The sequence below is a fragment of the Halichoeres trimaculatus genome, unplaced genomic scaffold, assembly GCF_033239565.1.
Source record: "Halichoeres trimaculatus isolate MK-OKI-2021-1 unplaced genomic scaffold, fHalTri1.1 fHalTri1_scaffold_14, whole genome shotgun sequence".
Taxonomy (NCBI): domain Eukaryota; kingdom Metazoa; phylum Chordata; class Actinopteri; order Labriformes; family Labridae; genus Halichoeres; species Halichoeres trimaculatus.
Window position 1 is genome coordinate 7,468,311 of NW_027437192.1, and position 22,334 is coordinate 7,490,644.

General features: G+C 42.7%; 1 protein-coding gene across 1 annotated transcript; it reads left to right on the forward strand.

The window, feature by feature from the left end:
* The first annotated feature begins 3,214 nt into the window (after positions 1-3,214).
* Positions 3,215-22,136, forward strand: eppk1 (epiplakin 1). The gene is made up of 3 exons (XM_074687562.1): positions 3,215-3,308; positions 8,947-9,068; positions 10,991-22,136. The coding sequence occupies exon 3, from the start codon at positions 10,997-10,999 to the stop codon at positions 21,617-21,619; it is 10,623 nt and encodes a 3,540-aa protein (XP_074543663.1). The 5' UTR covers positions 3,215-3,308; positions 8,947-9,068; positions 10,991-10,996; the 3' UTR covers positions 21,620-22,136.
* Positions 22,137-22,334: the final 198 nt, after the last annotated feature.

Below are 22,334 nucleotides of genomic sequence, written 5' to 3' on the forward strand. Positions count from 1 at the left end.
GACACGCCAAAAAACTGCCACCTCACCAAGTTTTGTATTACTGGAAATGGCTCAGACCAAAGAATCACACTACCACACAAATCTTTAGGCAAAGCTTGTGTTGATCATGGTTTGATCATGTGGTATGTTCTGGTTTTTGAAGTGGAATAATTACTGCAGCGTGTCAAACAGCAGCCTAAGTGCTTTGTTTGTTTGGAGAGAAGCATTGTTCTCTAAGGATGTGTCGACACTGGTGAAGAGGGAGATTGATGAACTGATTAGGGAACAAAACTTCACTTCACTCGTCCTCTTCACACCTGATTTACACCTGAAGTTTCTGAGTAAATGATCCAGAAAAGATTTCCAAGGCAAACAGAAATGGAGAAAAAAAGGCTGTTGGAGAAAACCATCAATGCATGTTTTAACAGACTGAAAGCTGATATGAAAGTTGGTTATAAATGGTTTGTTTCAGTCTATTTATTTATTCAACCTTACACAAGATAATAGACAGCAAGATCATAAATTAGCAGCGTCTGGTGGTAAAACAAGTGTACAGGCTCATCAGATGATCCTTGATCCTAGTTTTAAAGGTCCCATGTTATGCAAAAATCACTTTATTAAGTTTTTAGTGAAATTTGTGGGTCTTTGTCTTTCCTCCCAGCCCACAAAATGTGATATTTAATGACAAAACCTGTACTTAGTAGTGCTTGTGAATGTTAAATGCTGACCTTAAACAAGCTGTTTGGAATTTCCAGGATTTGCCGACATCAGCGATTCCCTTTTTTGACCAATCAGGAGCAAGTCAGACCTGATTGGTTGATTTTGGCTGTAAACAGCCACATAGTTTCATGCTCAAGCTTCCCATCTCAGAAGAAGACAAGACTAAGTGTCTAGAGTTCATTTACCAAGGAAATGTGCCAGCTACACTCGGTAAAACTGTGCATGTGTGTGCTAGTCACTTCACGTCCGACTGCTTTTCCAACTTTGGACAGTACAACAGAGGGCTAGTGAATAGACTGGTCCTGAATCCAGGCGCATTACCAACCATCCACCAACAAACCTCGGACCCTGGAAATGTGAGTATTTTAAATGCTGTGTGCTATGGAGCAGATGTAGGAGCTTTTCCTCAGTGTCCCCCCGTCTCTGTGCTAGCTTCAGGATGCTAACTTTAGCTGCGGTTAGCCTGTTGTTTTAGCCTGTAATGTTACATTAAATGAGCTTCACTGTTTTCTAAACATTGTGCACATTGGGCGGTATCAGCTGTGGCTCATTTACATATGAAGGTCACGCCCACTAAATCAGAGCGTTCTGAACAGAGGGGCTATGAGAGCCTGGAAACAATGCTGCTGTGCTTGATTTATTGGCTTTTTGGACCAAAAAATGTTACTCCCATTTCATGGAGACATCAGTGATCCATATTAAACTGCAGAAAAGGAGCAGAATATGGGACCTTTAAGTCTTTAGTATGTGTTATTGTGTCTTTGTTGGACTGTTTGTTTCTACCTTTTCTGGCTTTTCTCAATTAGTCTGGATTTGCTCAAGGTTTTGGTTTGCTAAATAATATTTCTTTTTCTTTGTGTGACTTGGAAAAGAGCTTACCCATAATGCTGTATTCCTCCAAATGATAGAAGTCGAGAAAGTTTAGATTTGCTCTTTTTTGTAAAGTCTGTTAAGTCTGTATGAGTGTGTATGCCTCGCTTTTAGAAACAAACTGATGACTCATGTTAACAGGTTTTGGTTAACTTTGATGGAATAAATTATGAAGGTGGCACCAGTTCATCAATATGGTGAACATGTCTGAGTTTCCCCAATTTCAGCTTTTGATTTGATTAAATCAATTGTCAAGATGTCAAAGCAGAACTGCTTCAGAAGTAATTGCTCTACTTCAAAAGAAGCGCCGATGTGAATCCGTCATTCATGTCATCAGAAGTTTCTCCGTGCTGTCATTTTCCCCGGTCCTCACTTCCTCCTCGTCACGTTTTGCTGACCACACCCTGCTTTAATAACAGATTCTTTGGAAAGATAGGTCTGGGTGATAAATGTGAGGTGGCAGGTTGTAAAAAAAACAGTTTGGCACAGGTTGCCTCGAGTGCGTATCAGATTGTTTAATCATATTCTCACCCAGGTGGAGTAAATTAATCATCTGGTTGATGTTCAACAACTTCATATCTGCTCTACTGTTGTCTGTCTTGGCAGTTTAAGTCGACTACAAGATCGTTTTTCTTTTTGATCATTAGGAATAATTCAGATAGAGCTTCATTTCTAGAGTACTATCATTTATAACTCTAAGCTTCGAATTTTCTGTGTTATTTTTGTTTTGTTTGTAGTTTATATGACTGAATAAACATGAGTCACTCAAGATAAACCCAAGTTTATATGGACCCAGCTTTTATCTAAAGTTAATCCTTGAAGCGATAGCGTAAAATCTTTTTATTACCATTTTTGGACACACACTACAAGTGTCGTAGGTGACACCTGTAATAGTTTCACTTGATGAACAAAATGTCTCATGAGTATTTCCACCTGTATTTGTCACATAATTACTTCCACCTACAAATAAGTCATTGAGCAATGTAAGACGTCATTAATTTCGTATTTTCATTATGTGTAATGTCATAGCAGCTGGTTTCTGGGACTTGGATTGGTGACAGATGTTTCAGAGTGTCTGTCTTGTGTCGCAATTGATTTTTTTAAAGGGTGTGAAGACACAGACACCCCCCCTCCGAGACTCACAGCGACTCAGATCTGAAAACCTGCCAAACCTGAGGGAAGTTCACACACAAAGACAGTAATCACAGGGCATCCGGCTCTGCTTGTCAAAACCAGGCTGGTTAGATACGGAGGGAAAGTGTTTGCATGGCTGCTCGCTTTCTGTGAGTACACATCAAAAATCATTTACTGCTCATCAATGAGAGACAAAGACAGTTCAAGACCACTGTGTTTGACTTTGTGTGTGTTTTACACCTGTCAGTCACCTGATTGTTTGAGTCTGATAACCTATCGTACAGTAAGAGCTCAGTATGCATGCCGTTATTGTTTGAGAGCACAAAAGACACGCTCTGAGGAAGTCTGCAGGAATTCCCGGCATCCTGAGCTCAGCACGGGGAGTTCAATGGCCGTTACTTCCTCACAGGCAGAGGAGAGAGGAGGCTGTTCCTGAGCAGCAGAGGGAGGGGCTTAAGGGCTGGACCTGCTCTATATCTGACCTGTGCACAGTGAGGATTACTGCTGAGATGTTTGGAGCACCTCAGACTCCAGACGTCTCCCGTGCTGACTGAGACGAGCTGCTGAAAGGCAGGGAACAGAGCGGGGCTTTCCAGAAACTTCAGGTGAGGGCTGATTTACTCAAAGATTTATTATCTAAAACTCATAATCTTTTTTTTATTTGTGTCCATGCTGTAAAGATAATCAACAGCTTCTATCTAAGAAAACTCAAGCTTTTGTAAAAGTCTTTTTTAACCAACTTTTTCAAGCTGCTGAAGCCAGACTGAGATGTTGTACTAAACGCATGAAGTGAAGAAATAACAGTGTGTATCTGCAGCCAACACCCCTCTGATAAAAAGGGAAAGCAAACATTCCTCACAGATTACCTCTGACCACAGATGTTGGTATAAAGTTTAAGCAAAAGTAGGCCTCTATGTCACTGTTTTGGGTTGGGACAAGTCTGAACACTTTGTCTAAATCCCCCGAGCTGTTGACATATGAGAACTTTTTTTTTTTTTTTTTTTACAGTTACAGAAACTATTATGCAACCTGAGATGATACAGCAGTGCCTCAATCATTCCTGTCCTCTTTATTGCTGCTGGGGTAGTGTAAAGAATGCATAGCTTTGATAAAGATCTGTGTTACATAGATGTGTTCTGCAGAGGCGTCACAGCTGCTCTGCGTTGTCTGTTCTTTCAGGTCACACAGGTAGCACACTCTCCAGGTTGTCAAATGTAAAATCTGGCTGTCATTCAGACAGATTGTTGGCTCAGTTTGAGCTATAGTTAAACTCTAATAACTCATTCAGACAGGTAATTAATCAAAGGAATGTCAAAGTCGTTAGGAGGAAATTAAACCAAAAACATCAAAACAGTGTCATTTTTTGTGGCTAGAAAAAAAATCACCCTTTTCTTTATTTTAAGTGTTTGAAAAATTTGTATGAGACGGAGTCAGAGGCTGCTGAGTTTCCTGCGTTGGTGTTAAGTGAGTTGCACCACAATTAGTGGTCTTGTATTTGATTTATGCATCTATTAGCATGTTTGGCTTCCTTCAGGGTAAACAGGCAGGAGCAAAATTCAAGTGACTCCTCAAAATGTAAGACTTACCGGACAGTTTCTTAACCCATGTAGAAAACAAACACAAAGTCCAATTAACACATCTGTGACAGTGTCGGCAACATGAACCCTCTGAAAGAAGATGTGGCACGTACCTACACGTTAGAAAGGGAAGTTTGCATTACGTCATCTAACATCATCACACTTGCAAGTCAGCGCAAGAATTACCAGCTGACACATTTTATATACAGCTGTGAAAGTAACGTGTAGCATCTTGTGTAAATATCAGCAAACTCTGCTTCAGATGAAGGAACATGTTCTCCATTAGGGGGCGATATGGAGAAAATATGTCAGGATGTTGTCATGGCAGGATCAGGATCTGGAGTTAATCATGATTGCTTTTCATTTTCAGTCTAAGATTTTAAGACCCAAATATTTCTTATCCCCCATTCTGAAGTATCGTCCTGCAACATTTCATAACTTTAATCCAGTCTTGCAGTCTCCGCACTTTTATTTTTGGAACTCTCCCATTTTCACATCACGATATATCCTTTTTTTTTTAAAGACGTCAGCTGTGAGAGTTGTTGAGTTTCTGCAGAATGTTCAGAGCTTAAGTTTTATTCAGGTAGCCTATGCACAGTCCAAATGTTGTTTAGTGAGAAGTTATGGGATATACTTTGGTTTTGTTTGTGACCTTGACAGAAAATGTAAATATTTAAAAAAAAAAAAAAAAATGCACTGTACTGCAAAAAAAAAAAAAAAGAAATCGTACCAAGTGTTTTTGTCTTATTTTCTTTAGAAAATGTCTTTTTAGACTAAATCTGAGCCACATTCACTTGATCAGTCCAGAAAAATGTCTTATTTCAAGTTATTTAAAGACAAAAATGAGGTCTGGATTAGAGATAGACTGATATAGATTTCTCAGGGCTGATACCGATTATTTGTAGTCAACGAGGCTGATAACCGTCATTAAAGCCGATATTTTGCATTCAAAGTAAAAATATTGGCGTAAAAATTTTGAACAATACAAACTCCAACACTTAACTTCATTCAAATACCTTTAAGCATGAGTTTATTAAACAGCTCACATGCTTAGCAGCATGTTTCATAAAGTTAAATTAAAACTTAAAAAATAAATAGCTAAAGTTTTCTTCAGTAAATTACGTTTTCCAAAATATCCATGCAACTACAATAACTGTAATAACTGCACTGCTGATTGGCTGTTTCCCAAGTCATGGCTCTGCTTGTAACCAATCAGATGGTGCTGTGGGTGGGACAGTGCTGGGAACTGAGTAGTGACTGCAGACAGCAGAGCGGCTGCATCAGAGCTGCATCAACGCAGTTTTAAATTTGTTTATCAGCCGTCGGATTGAATAAAAGGCCGGTGCAGATATGCCTCAAAATGCCAAATATCGGCCCCCATAATAAGCCTGGCTGATAATCGGTCCATCCCTAGTCTGGATTGCTTGTAATGGGTTAAAATTCTGCCAGTGGGGAAAGAAAAATGTACTTGTATGAAGACATTATTCTAGTCTTGACAAGCACATTTCACTTTTTTTTTTTGTCATTCAATAACTTGAAATAAGACACTTTTCTGAATTAGTCAAATGAATATGGCTTATATTAAATCTAAAAAGACATTTTTCACTGAAATAAGACAAAAACACTTGGTACGATTCCAGGGTGTTTTTTTTTTGCAGTGCGTAAAATGAAAGCTAAGGGTCGTATAAAAATAAGCCATGATTCCAGTCAGTGGATACTAACACTATGAAACTCAATCATCTGGATGTAAACCAGACCAGATAACAGATACGTCTCATAGCACAGCATAGTTCATCAGCAGTTGTTTGCAGGATGTCTTGTTAAAGTCACATAAAATCACTCATCAGGAGTAATGTGTAACCTGCACAGGCATGTGGACGTTAGCCTGCAGGGACAGAGGGCTGATGGAGCTACCTCTGCTAGTGTTAGCCACTCTCGTCTTGATCATTTCTTTAGTTGTGACTGTTTCTGAGTCATCTCTTACCTTATGCAGGTCAGTTAGTCAGATTTTAGATAATAGTAATTAAGACTTAGACATCAGTTGCTCCAGGATATCTTAATGATTCAGCTTCTGTGACTTAACTTTTGGCTTGCATTGATTTTGGCGCCCCCCTGTGGACAAAGCTGAATGATTCACATTTGTTGATCTTTTCCATAGAGTGTACAAAATATGGACATAGTCTCCCTGACGTCACCCGTCTGTTTCTGAAACGGAAAATGAAACAAATCGGGAATCGCGGCCATATTGATAGTGGCAAGGGTTTCGAGTTTAGCTATAGGGCTTCGTCGGTCACATGACCTGGGCTGTGCCTCTGATTGGGCGAGCTTGCGATCTTAATATCCTCTGAACTGCTGAGTTCAGAGGATATCAAGACAGTAGACGTTTTCGAACCAGGCTGTAAATGGGTTGATTTCTGCTTTGAAAATGGCTTTTTTTGGCTTGGTGTATATGTGACTTCTGTTACTTCAGGAGCCAGCCTCAAGCGGACACTCAAGAAACAGCAGATTTTAGCACTACCACATTGTCTCATATTCTTAGACCGGACCTTGCCACTTGATCTTATCCCATTCATTCATCGATTGTTTATGTGATGAAAAACCACATGCTAAGGTTGTTTCACAGTCAGGTTTCTCACCCTGAATCACCGTAAAAAGTTAAGAAAGAGGAAAATGTGCCAAAGGGAAGATAGTCCACTTAAGTGACACCAACCCACTGGCAGTTTAGAAAAGATAAGATAAGATAAGGTCGTCCTCTATTCATCCCACAACGAGGAAATTTATCGTGTTTCAGCAGCAGAGTGAAGAGTGCAAACATAACAATATGTTAATCAAATAAAATAATATTAAAAGTTGTTAAAATCTTAAAATAGTGTGCTTGTGTACTGCAGTGAAAGTTGCATAACAAGTCAAAGCTGACTTTACTCCTGTTAAATAAAATAAGAAATACATGTGTTGATAGAGAGCTCTGAATAAACTAACCAAAACTCTCCCGCCAGGCGTGACAAGAACTAAAAGCAAACTGTGATCAGTAAACAATGAAGCCACAGAGTGTTAGTACTTCCTGCTGGTGATGTATTTGCCTTTTACGATATGACATGCAAACTCAAAACATGCAATAAATGCAAAGTAAATGTTCAACGACTTTAAAACAATTCAATTATTTACAAAGTGGGTGACAGCGCCAAAGAGCAAACTCATCATGTGGCACGGAGAGATAAATCAGCAGCGCAAAACTGCTGCAGCCGAACAAACAGACCGGCTTTAATCGGTTTGATATAGGCAGTTGAAGCTATTGAAGTTAATGCAAATTAAAACATTAAGGAATGGTTATGAAAAGTAAAGAGTCTGGACTGTGATCCTCATTTACTCTCTCAGTGGTTGAACAATGAGCAGGTTTGTTAACTTGGCTTGGTTTCCATTCACACCCCTTTCCACAGGGTGATTACGTTCACTACTAATGCCAGGAATGACATCATGTATCACATAAAAACACAGTCACTCCAATTCAACTGTAGGGGTGGAAAAACCCACTGCTTCCTTAGAGAATACAAGCTCTGCTACCAGGCATCTGTATAATGTCAGGCAAGGGAGCTGAAAATGTGCAAACTTAGACTTTTAGGAATGTTACAAATGTTAATGTAAGTCTCTTTTATAGGATTAAAATCTAAAAAGAAATCCATAAAAAAGCTTAAAAGAAGGCTTACACTTCAATTTCTTCAACTCTTGTTCAGTATTACTTTATTTAGCTGATGCATTTCCTCAATTTAAGCTATCAAATAATCTGACCACAGCTCTTTTTTCCCCATTTAATAGCTGTATTTTTAGAGACTGATAAGCAACAGATCAGGAAGTGAGGACACACCCTCAGAGGTTACCCTCAAACTCTGCTGTCCAAAACTGAAGGCACTAGAGAACACACTTTGTACAGTACAGTTATAAAGTGTCTGCTATGCACAAAACACCGTCAGTGTCGACCATTGTGGAGCACTGAGCCTCTAAAGAGCTATTTCCTTCCTTTCTCCAGAGGTCTGTGCAGACAAGAACAAAAGGAGACTTGAGAAGAAGCATTGTGACGTTAAGATTTGAAGGGCTCAGGACTGCAGAGTGTTTTTATTTCCTCCTGTGGTTGTGACACAGGGCATCCTGCTGGTCCAGTTTCAGAGGCATCACGCCTCCTTGTGCCAAAACAAATACATGGTTTGTGAAGACTGGCAGACGGTTGAGTACTAATCTGTGCAGAGCGGTGATGGAATGAAGGAAAAAATGTAACTATCAATAAACCTACGTGCAGAAATATTTGTTACTTGGCCTTGAAATAGCAAAACAATTACTTCATGATACTTGTGATCTGTTTAGTGTAGAATAAAGGCTTCATCTTAAATCACATTAACGACACAGGTGCTCTCTTACTTAAGCTTGTTGACTGAACCTGTTAAAGAACTAAATTATATTTACTTTTTCCTGTGTGGCAGAAACACAATCCTCTGGTCTCATGTCACCTTTGTTCTAATCGTGTAAATCCTGCTTCCACTGTCAACGCCTCTAATATCCGTTGTGTGTTTATACTTCAATTTTACAATATAACTTTGAAACAAGTCAACAGAGTTGGCAAACACAGACGTGATTTGATGACCAAATTGTTATTTTGTTGCTTTTGTCTTAACAGAAAGGGACTTTTGAGGCACAAGGTCTGTATGTGAAGGGCTGAATAGGATTTCTGTAACTTCAAGGGTGAAAGGCTGCTCACAGACTCATAAAGAAACAGAAGGTTTGACACCAACTTAAAAGGTAAGACCTTATGTTGTAAGACATATCTTTTGGGTGGGATTTGTGTTCAGGTCATAGAAACTCTTTTCTCAGTAAAGGCCCTGTGAGGACTTTACAAGTAATCTTAATTTTATTTATTTTTTTAACCTTTATTCAACCAGGTAAAAGACCCATTGAGGTCAAGACCTCTTTTACAAGGGCGACCTGGTCAAGAGAGGCAGCAACACATGTCACAGTAGACAAAACAGACAGAGTACAGCAACAGAGATTAGAATACAAACAATAAAATGCAGGAGTTATTGTAAGAAACAATAAGGAGTTATTATAAGAAACAATTTAATATTCTGTCAGGGTGCAGGCCGTTTCGGTTTTGATGTCAATACAGAGCCTTGAAAAACTCTACGAAGTATTTCAAATCTCAATACGACATTGTCTACGACATAAGTCTGGCTGCTGATGTTAAAAATTCAGTGTTGCAGAGTTCAATGATACAGATTGAGGTATTCTCACTCAGCTCCCCTGTCCTTAATGCAGTCAGCTGGTGCTCATCAGCCTGGGTAGCCTATAAAAGGAAGATCTTTCCCTCAGTTAGGGGTGTGACACCAAAGAGCCAACACCTTCGGATGTTTTTTTTGGTTCGTGGAACGGGTGTTTTGGAAGTGCGACTCCACTTTTGTTTGAGGCCTTTTTCCTTTAGTTTGTCCACTCTTTTAGTAGATTTAAGCCGCGTTTCCACCAAGCAGACCGGTTCAGTTTGTCTCGATACGGCGCGCTGTATGAGGCGTTTCCACTGACTTATCCCGGGACAGATCCCCAAATAACCGAAACAAGCCGTCCCACTTTTGGGAACCCTTTCGTATGGGTGCCAGACTCAACAAATCTGGGTGGAGCTGGTGATTGGTCAAAAGAATCGTCACTTACCCCGACAGTGGCTGTATTTCCCCTGGCGGCACACAGACTTCTCTGAAACAAAGCTTGATTACACTTTGTATCAAAGAGCTACATGACAATCACAGAGAGGATGAAATGCTGCATGTCTTCCATCTATGCTCTTAGTTTACTGTGTCGCGTTTTTCTTCTTTGTTGGATTTATTAGCGGGGTAAACTGTGTCGCGCTGCTACGCCGTCACGCTATTGTTTAACAGCTGCTCCAGCTTACACGCTGCCTACCACGAGAGGGCACAGTTTGCTGTGGAAACACAAACAGGATCAGGCTAAACTGTGTCAAACCGTACCAAACCATGCTGAACCGACCCGGACTGCTCGGTGGAAACGCGGCTTTAGTGGGTGGCTGTGGAGAGTCAAACCTCCACTCCACCTTTTAGACTCCAAAGGTCTTGTTTTTGTATTATCAAGGTGCAGATTTTATTTTGTTAGTTCCCCTGCTCATGACCCCTGTCGGAGACTTGTTGAAACGTAACATTGAGAACAACATCCAATTAAATTTAGGTATACCTTTTACTGTATTGTTGGGATTTGAAAGGGGGTGAGGGTATGAATGGATTCTTACTTTTATATATTTGCCTTCTCATAATCCAGAATTTTGAAAAATCAGAGCCAAAAGCAGAATTTTAATTCCTTTTCTCAGTTTTTGTGGTTGAGTTTGACTTTGGTAAGAATACATGAATCCATTTAAAGCACATAAATTGTAAGTCCCTTTGACAACACTATGCTAACCAGCAAAAGTTTGGCAGTGAGAAGTCCCTATTATTTTCGAAGACAAGGATTTCTAGGATTTATTTTTTTAAGCAATGTTGGACACTGGAGCTGGAAAGACACTACTGATTCCTACCAAAGGTGTCACTGTAATCAACACTAAACCAAAACCAGATAGACCTCACAGGGCCTGTAAGAATCTGTTTAACAAACATGAACTGCTTGTTACTTTTAAACATAGTTTTCAATATTCAAACCACTAAAACTTTTGTTTCTTCTACTTTTAGGCAAAGATGGACTCCATCAGTGGAAATACCGAGGTGAAGCAAAATGGCCACACAGAGGTTCATGGACCTGTGGCTGGCATTTTCCTAGAGAAGACAAAGGAGAAAGTAACCATATACCAGGCTATGAAGAAACGTCTACTCAAGCCAGGTACGGGGTTAGCCCTGCTCGAGGCACAAGCAGCCACAGTAGGCATCGTAGACCCCATAAACAATAAAACACTGCCGGTTGAAGAAGCTGTCAAAGAAGGAATAGTTGGGCCAGAGATGAAAGAGAAGCTCCTCACAGCAGAGAGAGCGCTCAGTGGCTACGTAGACCCCTACACCAATCAGATCATCTCTGTTTACCAAGCTATGCAGAAAGATTTAGTGCCAAGAGATTATGGGCTGAGACTTCTGGAAGCACAGATCACGACGAAAGGTCTGTTTGATCCTTCAGAGAAGACAAACCTTTCAGTAGAGGCTGCAATCCAAAAAGGCTACTATGAAAAAGGTTTGCTCAACGACCAGATGTCAGAGCTCAAAGTCTTCTACAACCCAAGCTCACAAGAAAATCTCAACTACCAAAATCTCCTGGAGAAGTGTACCGTGGAGCCGGACACAGGCCTATTGCTTCTTCCCGTCTGCATCACCTTCAAAGGTTTGCGAAGGGGAATTTCATGCACTGAACTCCTGGAATCAAAAATCATTGACAAAGAAACATACGATGACCTTCAGGAGGGAAACACCACGACTCAGGATGTGATGTTGATGGAAACAGTGAAGGAATACCTGGAGGGGAAAGGGAGCATCGCAGGCATTGCAATTCTGTCGTCAAATCAGAGAGTGAGTATTTATCAAGCAATGAAAGAAAGCATCCTGATGCCTGGAACAGCACTGGTTTTACTGGAAGCACAAGCTGCTACTGGATTCATGATTGATCCAGTTGAGAATAAGAAGTACACAGTGGATGAGGCCATCAAAAACAAACTTTTTGGCCCAGAATTTCATGCAAAGCTGCGTTCAGCTGAGCGAGCAGTAACTGGATACAAAGACCCATACTCAGGCGACACTATCTCTCTGTTTCAAGCACTGTCCAAAGACCTCATTGTCAAAGAGCATGGAATACGTCTGTTAGAGGCACAGATTGCTACAGGTGGAATTATAGATCCAATCAACAGCCACAGACTTCCCACAGAAGTTGCATTCAAGAGAGGTTACTTCAACGAAGACATGAAAGCCATACTGGATGACTCAGGAGATGACACCAAAGGGTTTTTTGACCCAAACACAGAAGATAACCTCACCTACCTGCAGCTGATGGAGAGGTGCGTCATTGATCCTGTCACTGGACTGTGCCTCCTTCCTCTCCTTGACAAGTCAGACAAGCTGAACTTTAATTTCATTGACTACCAAACTAAAAAGACCTTCAAAGAGGAGAAAGTGAAAGTGACATGTGGGAAGTACATGGGGATGACAGTGTCCCTGTGGGAGCTGCTGATGTCAGAATATTTTGATGAAACTCAGAGAAGAGACATCATCAGAAAATACAGAGAAGGAAAGCTTAATATCAAAACCATCATCACAATGGTTCTGGAAGTCATTGAAAAGTCTGTGAAAACAACTAAAGTTGTTTTCGAAGGCATCAGAGAAACCGTCACAGCCACTCAGCTTGTAGATGCAGATATCATCAGCCAGGAGATCCTGGAAGATCTAAAGAAGGGGAAAAAATCAGTGAAGGATGTGACGGAAGATGAAAGTGTAAATGTGTACCTTCAGGGGAAAAGCAGCATTGCAGGTATCCTGCTTCCTGATTCTCAGATCATGACCATATACCAGGCCAGACAAAAAGGAAAACTGATGCCAGGAACTGCTCTGATTCTACTGGAGGCACAAGCAGCAACGGGTTTTGTTATTGACCCCATTGGAAACCGGAAGTTTTCAGTCGATGATGCTGTCAAAGCAAAAATTGTGGGTCCTGATGTTTGTCAGAAGCTGCGCTCAGCAGAGAAAGCAGTCACTGGGTACAAAGATCCAACCGATGATAAAATCATCTCATTGTTCCAAGCCATGCAAAAAGATCTCATCGTAAAAGACCATGGAATTCGACTCCTGGAGGCACAAATTGCCACTGGTGGGATCATCGACCCAGTGAACAGCCATCGCATTCCTGTTCATGTGGCCTACAAGCGAGGGTACTTCAATGAGGAAATGAACCAGATTCTGAGTGATCCTAGTGACGACACCAAAGGGTTCTTTGATCCCAACAGTCTTGAGAACCTGACATACCTGCAGCTTATGGACAGGTGCGTAACTGATCCTAGCACTGGCCTGTGCCTCCTGCCACTAAAGAGCAAAGTTAAGAAGATTAGCATAGATGATAGCATGAGGGAAACATTCCAAACAACAACAGTCACGGTGAAGTATGGCAGGTTCAAAGGTAGGCACACAACGCTGTGGGATCTTATCAATTCAGAGTATCTAACAGAGGACAAAAGACAGGAGTTTTTCAAGCTCTTCAAGTCAAGGAAAATCACCATTGAGCAACTCATTGTCACAGTTCTGGAGATCATTGAAAGCAAGGAAATAAAACAGCAAGAAGGGCTAAACTTTGAAGTTCTCAGAGGTAAGGTCTCTGTTGTGGACCTTTTGGAGCTTGATATTGTGGATGAAAAAACCTACAACAGTTTGCTCACTGGAAAGATAACTAGCACTGATGTGATGAACATCGAAAGTGTGAGATCCTACCTTCAAGGGAAAAGCTGTGTGGCTGGAGTGATACTGCAACCTTCCAATCAGAGGTTAAGCATCTATGAGGCACAGAGGATTGGCATTCTCACACCTGGTACTGCTCTCTGTCTTCTTGAGGCGCAAGCAGCTACAGGGTTCATTGTTGACCCTCTTAAGAACAAGAAGCTCACTGTGGAACAAGCCCTCAAAGAAAAGGTCATCAGTCCACAGATGTATGAAAAGCTATTGTCTGCTGAGAGGGCAGTCACTGGTTACACTGATCCATACTCTGGCCATAAGATCTCACTTTTTCAAGCCTTGCAAAAGGATCTCATTGTCAAGCAGCACGGCATCCGTTTGCTTGAGGCCCAGATCGCAACAGGTGGTATCATTGACCCCCTGAAGTGTCTTCACTTACCCCTTGAGGTTGCGTACAGGAAAGGATATTTTGATGCAGAACTGAATCAGATCCTGTCCGACCCCACTGATGACACAAAGGGCTTTTTTGACCCCAAGACAAAAGACAATCTGACCTATATGGAGATGTTGGGTAGATGTGTTAAAGATGAGGAAACAGGGTTGTTTCTCCTGCCACTGAATGACAAACAAAAAGCCACTGAAGCCAAAGCTAAAGCGTACACAGCCACAGAGATAAAGCAGGAGTTTGAAAAGACGACTGTGAGCATATCAGTCGGGCGCTACTCAGGAAAATCAGTTTCCCTGTGGGACTTGATTCACTCTGGGTACTTCACTGAGGATCAGCAGCTTGAGTTCATTGAAAAATACAGAACAAAGAAGGTCAACATACAGACCATAATCACATTAGTGATTTCCACCATTGAAAAACTAGAGAAGAGTGAAACACCCACAACCATGGGCCTGAGGAAACCTGTCTCTGCACAACAACTTCTTGATGCTGATATTATTGACGCAGACAAATTCAAGCAGTTGAAAGACGGGAAACTAACCTTTGAGGAGGTAACTGAACGTGAACCTGCAAGGGGATATCTGAAAGGAACTGGAAGCATTGCAGGAATCAAGGTTTACCCATCCAAAAAAGTGATGAGTTTTTATGAAGCACAAAAGGAAGATCGGCTGACACCTGGCATTGCACTTGTGCTGCTTGAGGCGCAGGCTGCAACCGGATGGATCACTGATCCCATCAGAAACAAGTCTTACACTGTTGATGAGGCAGCAAAAGAGAAGGTAATTGGACCAGATGTACTTGAGAGACTTCTCTCAGCTGAACGAGCTGTTACTGGCTATAAGGATCCATATACAGATGCAACAATATCACTGTTTGAGGCCATGAGTGAACAGCTGATTACAAGAAACGATGGCATTCGTCTTCTTGATGCACAGATAGCGACTGGAGGAATAATCGACCCGAACCAAAGTCACAGACTGCCTGTTCATGTGGCTATCAAAAAGGGATATCTGGATGAGAACTTGCACAAAATCTTGTTGAACCCAACTGATGAAACCAAAGGATTCTTTGACCCTAATGCTAAAGAAAACCTCTCTTACCACCAGCTCATGCAGCGATGTGAGAAAGATCTTAAAACTGGTCTACTTCTTCTCCCCTTGTATGAAGATGAGTCCCATCTTCTTCACACAGATGAGAAAATACAGCTTGCATTTAAAAACAAAACTGTTAAAATGAATGCAGGGAGGTTCAGAAACCAAGAGGTGACATTGTGGGAAGTGTTGCTCTCAGAATACATATCAGAACAGAAAAGGGAACAGATCATACAACAGTACAGGACAAGAGTCATGAAAATAGAGGAGATAATTGAAATACTCACTGTGATTGTAACTGAAGTGTCATCCAAGGAAAGAAAGTTCAAGGGACTTCGAAAGCAGGTGTCAGCCAGTGAACTGTTTGAGTCAAAAATTATCTCTAAGGAGCTTTTCACACAAATTGTTCAGGGAGAAGTAACAGAAGAAAATGTGGCAAAAATGGAATCAATTCAAAAGTACCTTGGAGCAACAAACTGCATAGCTGGTGTTTGGATTGAATCAACAAAGAAAATCATGAGTATCTATGAGGCTAAAAACCGTGGCCTGCTGACTCCTGGAACTTCTCTGGTCCTGCTGGAGGCCCAGGCAGCCACTGGATTTGTCATTGACCCAGTCAACAACAAGAAACTCTCTGTAGAAGAAGCTGTGGCTCAGAAAGTGGTTGGCCAAGAGTGGAAAAACAAACTACTGTCTGCAGAAAGGGCAGTGACTGGATACAGAGACCCCTACACTGACGACACCATTTCCTTGTTCCAAGCCTTGAATAAAGACCTCATCGTCAAAGACCATGGCATCCGTCTCCTTGAAGCACAAATTGCCACTGGTGGCATTATTGACCCAGTCCACAGCCACAGAGTTCCTGTGCAAGTGGCATACCAAAGAGGTTACTTCAACGAGGAAATGAATCAGATCCTCTCTGACCCTGATGATGACACCAAGGGTTTCTTTGATCCAAACAATAAAGATAACCTCACTTACCTACAGCTGATGGAGAGGTGTGTAAGAGACCCCAAAACTGATCTTTTCTTGTTGCCTATTGTGAAGAAAGGAGAGTTCTACTTCTTTGTTGACGAGGCAACAAAGCTCATTCTGAAGTCCCACACCACATCAAAAGCAGGAGGCAAATACCAAGGAACCACAGTGTCCCTCTGGGACCTGCTGTACTCCAAGTACATAACTGAGGAGAAGAGGAGGGAGCTTGTGCAACAGTTTAAGTCTGGATCAATCACAATTGAGCGCTTCATGGAAATCATCCTCACAATCATACAGAAGCAGACAACACCAAGTCCTTCGTCAATGGTTTACAGCCAGCCTCCTGAAACAAAAGTTGACAGCAGCGGCTCAAAGACTCAGAGGACCACTACCATCACAGAAACGACAGAAACTACCACTTTCCATGGAATCAGAAAGGATGTGAGTGCCGGGGAGCTGCTTGAATCCGAAATCATTGATGAAAGCCTTTACAAAGACCTCCGCTCTGGAAAAGTCACTGTGACTGAAGTAAGTAAAATGGACTCGGTGCGCAAGTACCTGGAGGGGACCAACAGTATTGCAGGAGTCTACCTGCAGTCCACCAAAGAGACACTGAGCATCTATGACGCTAAGAACCGTGGCCTTCTGACTCCTGGAACTTCTCTGGTCCTGCTGGAGGCCCAGGCAGCCACTGGATTTGTCATTGACCCAGTCAACAACAAGAAACTCTCTGTAGAAGAAGCTGTGGCACAGAAAGTGGTTGGCCAAGAGTGGAAAAACAAACTACTGTCTGCAGAAAGGGCAGTGACCGGATACAGAGACCCCTACACTGACGACACCATTTCCTTGTTCCAAGCCTTGAATAAAGACCTCATCGTCAAAGACCACGGCATCCGTCTCCTTGAAGCACAAATTGCCACTGGTGGCATCATTGACCCCGTCCACAGCCACAGAGTTCCTGTGCAGGTGGCATACCAAAGAGGTTACTTCAACGAGGAAATGAATCAGATCCTCTCTGACCCTGACGATGACACCAAAGGTTTCTTTGATCCCAACACGCAAGAGAACCTGACCTACCTACAACTGGTGGAGAGGTGTGTCACCGACCCCGTTACCGGTCTAAGTCTTCTGGTCATTGTGAAGAAAGGAGAGTTCTACTTCTTTGTTGACGAGGCAACAAAGCTCATTCTGAAGTCCCACACCACATCAAAAGCAGGAGGCAAATACCAAGGAACCACAGTGTCCCTCTGGGACCTGCTGTACTCCAAGTACATAACTGAGGAGAAGAGGAGGGAGCTTGTGCAACAGTTTAAGTCTGGATCAATCACAATTGAGCGCTTCATGGAAATCATCCTCACAATCATACAGAAGCAGACAACTCCAAGTCCTTCGTCAATGGTTTACAGCCAGCCTCCTGAAATAAAAGTTGACAGCAGCGGCTCAAAGACTCAGAGGACCACTACCATCACAGAAACGACAGAAACTACCACTTTCCATGGAATCAGAAAGGATGTGAGTGCCGGGGAGCTGCTTGAATCCGAAATCATTGATGAAAGCCTTTACAAAGACCTCCGCTCTGGAAAAGTCACTGTGACTGAAGTAAGTAAAATGGACTCGGTGCGCAAGTACCTGGAGGGGACCAACAGTATTGCAGGAGTCTACCTGCAGTCCACCAAAGAGACACTGAGCATCTATGACGCTAAGAACCGTGGCCTTCTGACTCCTGGAACTTCTCTGGTCCTGCTGGAGGCCCAGGCAGCCACTGGATTTGTCATTGACCCAGTCAACAACAAGAAACTCTCTGTAGAAGAAGCTGTGGCACAGAAAGTGGTTGGCCAAGAGTGGAAAAACAAACTACTGTCTGCAGAAAGGGCAGTGACCGGATACAGAGACCCCTACACTGACGACACCATTTCCTTGTTCCAAGCCTTGAATAAAGACCTCATCGTCAAAGACCACGGCATCCGTCTCCTTGAAGCACAAATTGCCACTGGTGGCATCATTGACCCCGTCCACAGCCACAGAGTTCCTGTGCAGGTGGCATACCAAAGAGGTTACTTCAACGAGGAAATGAATCAGATCCTCTCTGACCCTGACGATGACACCAAAGGTTTCTTTGATCCCAACACGCAAGAGAACCTGACCTACCTACAACTGGTGGAGAGGTGTGTCACCGACCCCGTTACCGGTCTAAGTCTTCTGGTCATTGTGAAGAAAGGAGAGTTCTACTTCTTTGTTGACGAGGCAACAAAGCTCATTCTGAAGTCCCACACCACATCAAAAGCAGGAGGCAAATACCAAGGAACCACAGTGTCCCTCTGGGACCTGCTGTACTCCAAGTACATAACTGAGGAGAAGAGGAGGGAGCTTGTGCAACAGTTTAAGTCTGGATCAATCACAATTGAGCGCTTCATGGAAATCATCCTCACAATCATACAGAAGCAGACAACTCCAAGTCCTTCGTCAATGGTTTACAGCCAGCCTCCTGAAATAAAAGTTGACAGCAGCGGCTCAAAGACTCAGAGGACCACTACCATCACAGAAACGACAGAAACTACCACTTTCCATGGAATCAGAAAGGATGTGAGTGCCGGGGAGCTGCTTGAATCCGAAATCATTGATGAAAGCCTTTACAAAGACCTCCGCTCTGGAAAAGTCACTGTGACTGAAGTAAGTAAAATGGACTCGGTGCGCAAGTACCTGGAGGGGACCAACAGTATTGCAGGAGTCTACCTGCAGTCCACCAAAGAGACACTGAGCATCTATGACGCTAAGAACCGTGGCCTTCTGACTCCTGGAACTTCTCTGGTCCTGCTGGAGGCCCAGGCAGCCACTGGATTTGTCATTGACCCAGTCAACAACAAGAAACTCTCTGTAGAAGAAGCTGTGGCACAGAAAGTGGTTGGCCAAGAGTGGAAAAACAAACTACTGTCTGCAGAAAGGGCAGTGACCGGATACAGAGACCCCTACACTGACGACACCATTTCCTTGTTCCAAGCCTTGAATAAAGACCTCATCGTCAAAGACCACGGCATCCGTCTCCTTGAAGCACAAATTGCCACTGGTGGCATCATTGACCCCGTCCACAGCCACAGAGTTCCTGTGCAGGTGGCATACCAAAGAGGTTACTTCAACGAGGAAATGAATCAGATCCTCTCTGACCCTGACGATGACACCAAAGGTTTCTTTGATCCCAACACGCAAGAGAACCTGACCTACCTACAACTGGTGGAGAGGTGTGTCACCGACCCCGTTACCGGTCTAAGTCTTCTGGTCATTGTGAAGAAAGGAGAGTTCTACTTCTTTGTTGACGAGGCAACAAAGCTCATTCTGAAGTCCCACACCACATCAAAAGCAGGAGGCAAATACCAAGGAACCACAGTGTCCCTCTGGGACCTGCTGTACTCCAAGTACATAACTGAGGAGAAGAGGAGGGAGCTTGTGCAACAGTTTAAGTCTGGATCAATCACAATTGAGCGCTTCATGGAAATCATCCTCACAATCATACAGAAGCAGACAACACCAAGTCCTTCGTCAATGGTTTACAGCCAGCCTCCTGAAACAAAAGTTGACAGCAGCGGCTCAAAGACTCAGAGGACCACTACCATCACAGAAACGACAGAAACTACCACTTTCCATGGAATCAGAAAGGATGTGAGTGCCGGGGAGCTGCTTGAATCCGAAATCATTGATGAAAGCCTTTACAAAGACCTCCGCTCTGGAAAAGTCACTGTGACTGAAGTAAGTAAAATGGACTCGGTGCGCAAGTACCTGGAGGGGACCAACAGTATTGCAGGAGTCTACCTGCAGTCCACCAAAGAGACACTGAGCATCTATGACGCTAAGAACCGTGGCCTTCTGACTCCTGGAACTTCTCTGGTCCTGCTGGAGGCCCAGGCAGCCACTGGATTTGTCATTGACCCAGTCAACAACAAGAAACTCTCTGTAGAAGAAGCTGTGGCACAGAAAGTGGTTGGCCAAGAGTGGAAAAACAAACTACTGTCTGCAGAAAGGGCAGTGACCGGATACAGAGACCCCTACACTGACGACACCATTTCCTTGTTCCAAGCCTTGAATAAAGACCTCATCGTCAAAGACCACGGCATCCGTCTCCTTGAAGCACAAATTGCCACTGGTGGCATCATTGACCCCGTCCACAGCCACAGAGTTCCTGTGCAGGTGGCATACCAAAGAGGTTACTTCAACGAGGAAATGAATCAGATCCTCTCTGACCCTGACGATGACACCAAAGGTTTCTTTGATCCCAACACGCAAGAGAACCTGACCTACCTACAACTGGTGGAGAGGTGTGTCACCGACCCCGTTACCGGTCTAAGTCTTCTGGTCATTGTGAAGAAAGGAGAGTTCTACTTCTTTGTTGACGAGGCAACAAAGCTCATTCTGAAGTCCCACACCACATCAAAAGCAGGAGGCAAATACCAAGGAACCACAGTGTCCCTCTGGGACCTGCTGTACTCCAAGTACATAACTGAGGAGAAGAGGAGGGAGCTTGTGCAACAGTTTAAGTCTGGATCAATCACAATTGAGCGCTTCATGGAAATCATCCTCACAATCATACAGAAGCAGACAACACCAAGTCCTTCGTCAATGGTTTACAGCCAGCCTCCTGAAACAAAAGTTGACAGCAGCAGCTCAAAGACTCAGAGGACCACTACCATCACAGAAACGACAGAAACTACCACTTTCCATGGAATCAGAAAGGATGTGAGTGCCGGGGAGCTGCTTGAATCCGAAATCATTGATGAAAGCCTTTACAAAGACCTCCGCTCTGGAAAAGTCACTGTGACTGAAGTAAGTAAAATGGACTCGGTGCGCAAGTACCTGGAGGGGACCAACAGTATTGCAGGAGTCTACCTGCAGTCCACCAAAGAGACACTGAGCATCTATGATGCTAAGAACCGTGGCCTTCTGACTCCTGGAACTTCTCTGGTCCTGCTGGAGGCCCAGGCAGCCACTGGATTTGTCATTGACCCAGTCAACAACAAGAAACTCTCTGTAGAAGAAGCTGTGGCACAGAAAGTGGTTGGCCAAGAGTGGAAAAACAAACTACTGTCTGCAGAAAGGGCAGTGACCGGATACAGAGACCCCTACACTGACGACACCATTTCCTTGTTCCAAGCCTTGAATAAAGACCTCATCGTCAAAGACCACGGCATCCGTCTCCTTGAAGCACAAATTGCCACTGGTGGCATCATTGACCCCGTCCACAGCCACAGAGTTCCTGTGCAGGTGGCATACCAAAGAGGTTACTTCAACGAGGAAATGAATCAGATCCTCTCTGACCCTGACGATGACACCAAAGGTTTCTTTGATCCCAACACGCAAGAGAACCTGACCTACCTACAACTGGTGGAGAGGTGTGTCACCGACCCCGTTACCGGTCTAAGTCTTCTTCCCTTGAAGGGATAAATGACTGTCCCTTTAATGCACTTTTTACATTGCCTTTACATTTTAACAAGAATGAAATAGAACTGTTGTTTCATCAACATTTCTTTGTAAGTTGTTCTACTCGTAGTCATTGCTGATCAAATAATCGGTAAAAAATCTTTTGAAAAAAAAAAAACAAGTCTGTCACAAGTTTTGGTTATCAGAAAATTAATATTAAAAATTTGTCATAGTTTGCAGATAAACTTGTCTGAAGAAAAAAATCATGATGCCATCTGTTTTCATGTAAGGGGTTTTAATGTTTGTGGTTGTTTACATATTTGTCATGTCCATGTTTTGAAGTTACTTTTTTTTTTTTTTTTTACTTCTGACCAAAAGTATGTAACATTTCAGAACTGTGATACTGATTCAGCCTTTTAAATGTTCTTTTGCTGCAAATATTAGTTTCCCCTTTTCAGCATTTTGATGTGAATCGCTTAAATACCCCTTTGGTTCAATCTTTCTTACTGAACATCCCAATAAAGAGTGATGTATGAATAAAAGAACTTGGCTGTTTTTTTAAAACATTCTACCAAAATGCCATGTGGCAGGCCAGAAGAGCAATACTGAACAAGTAGGTTTCTAATAGTCATTTCAAACTTTTCAAGATTTGTCATTGAATGAACAGCACCCTCTAGTGGAGAGAGATAATTCAAACACCATTACTAAGTCATGTTGACTTTATTTTACTGCAAACATT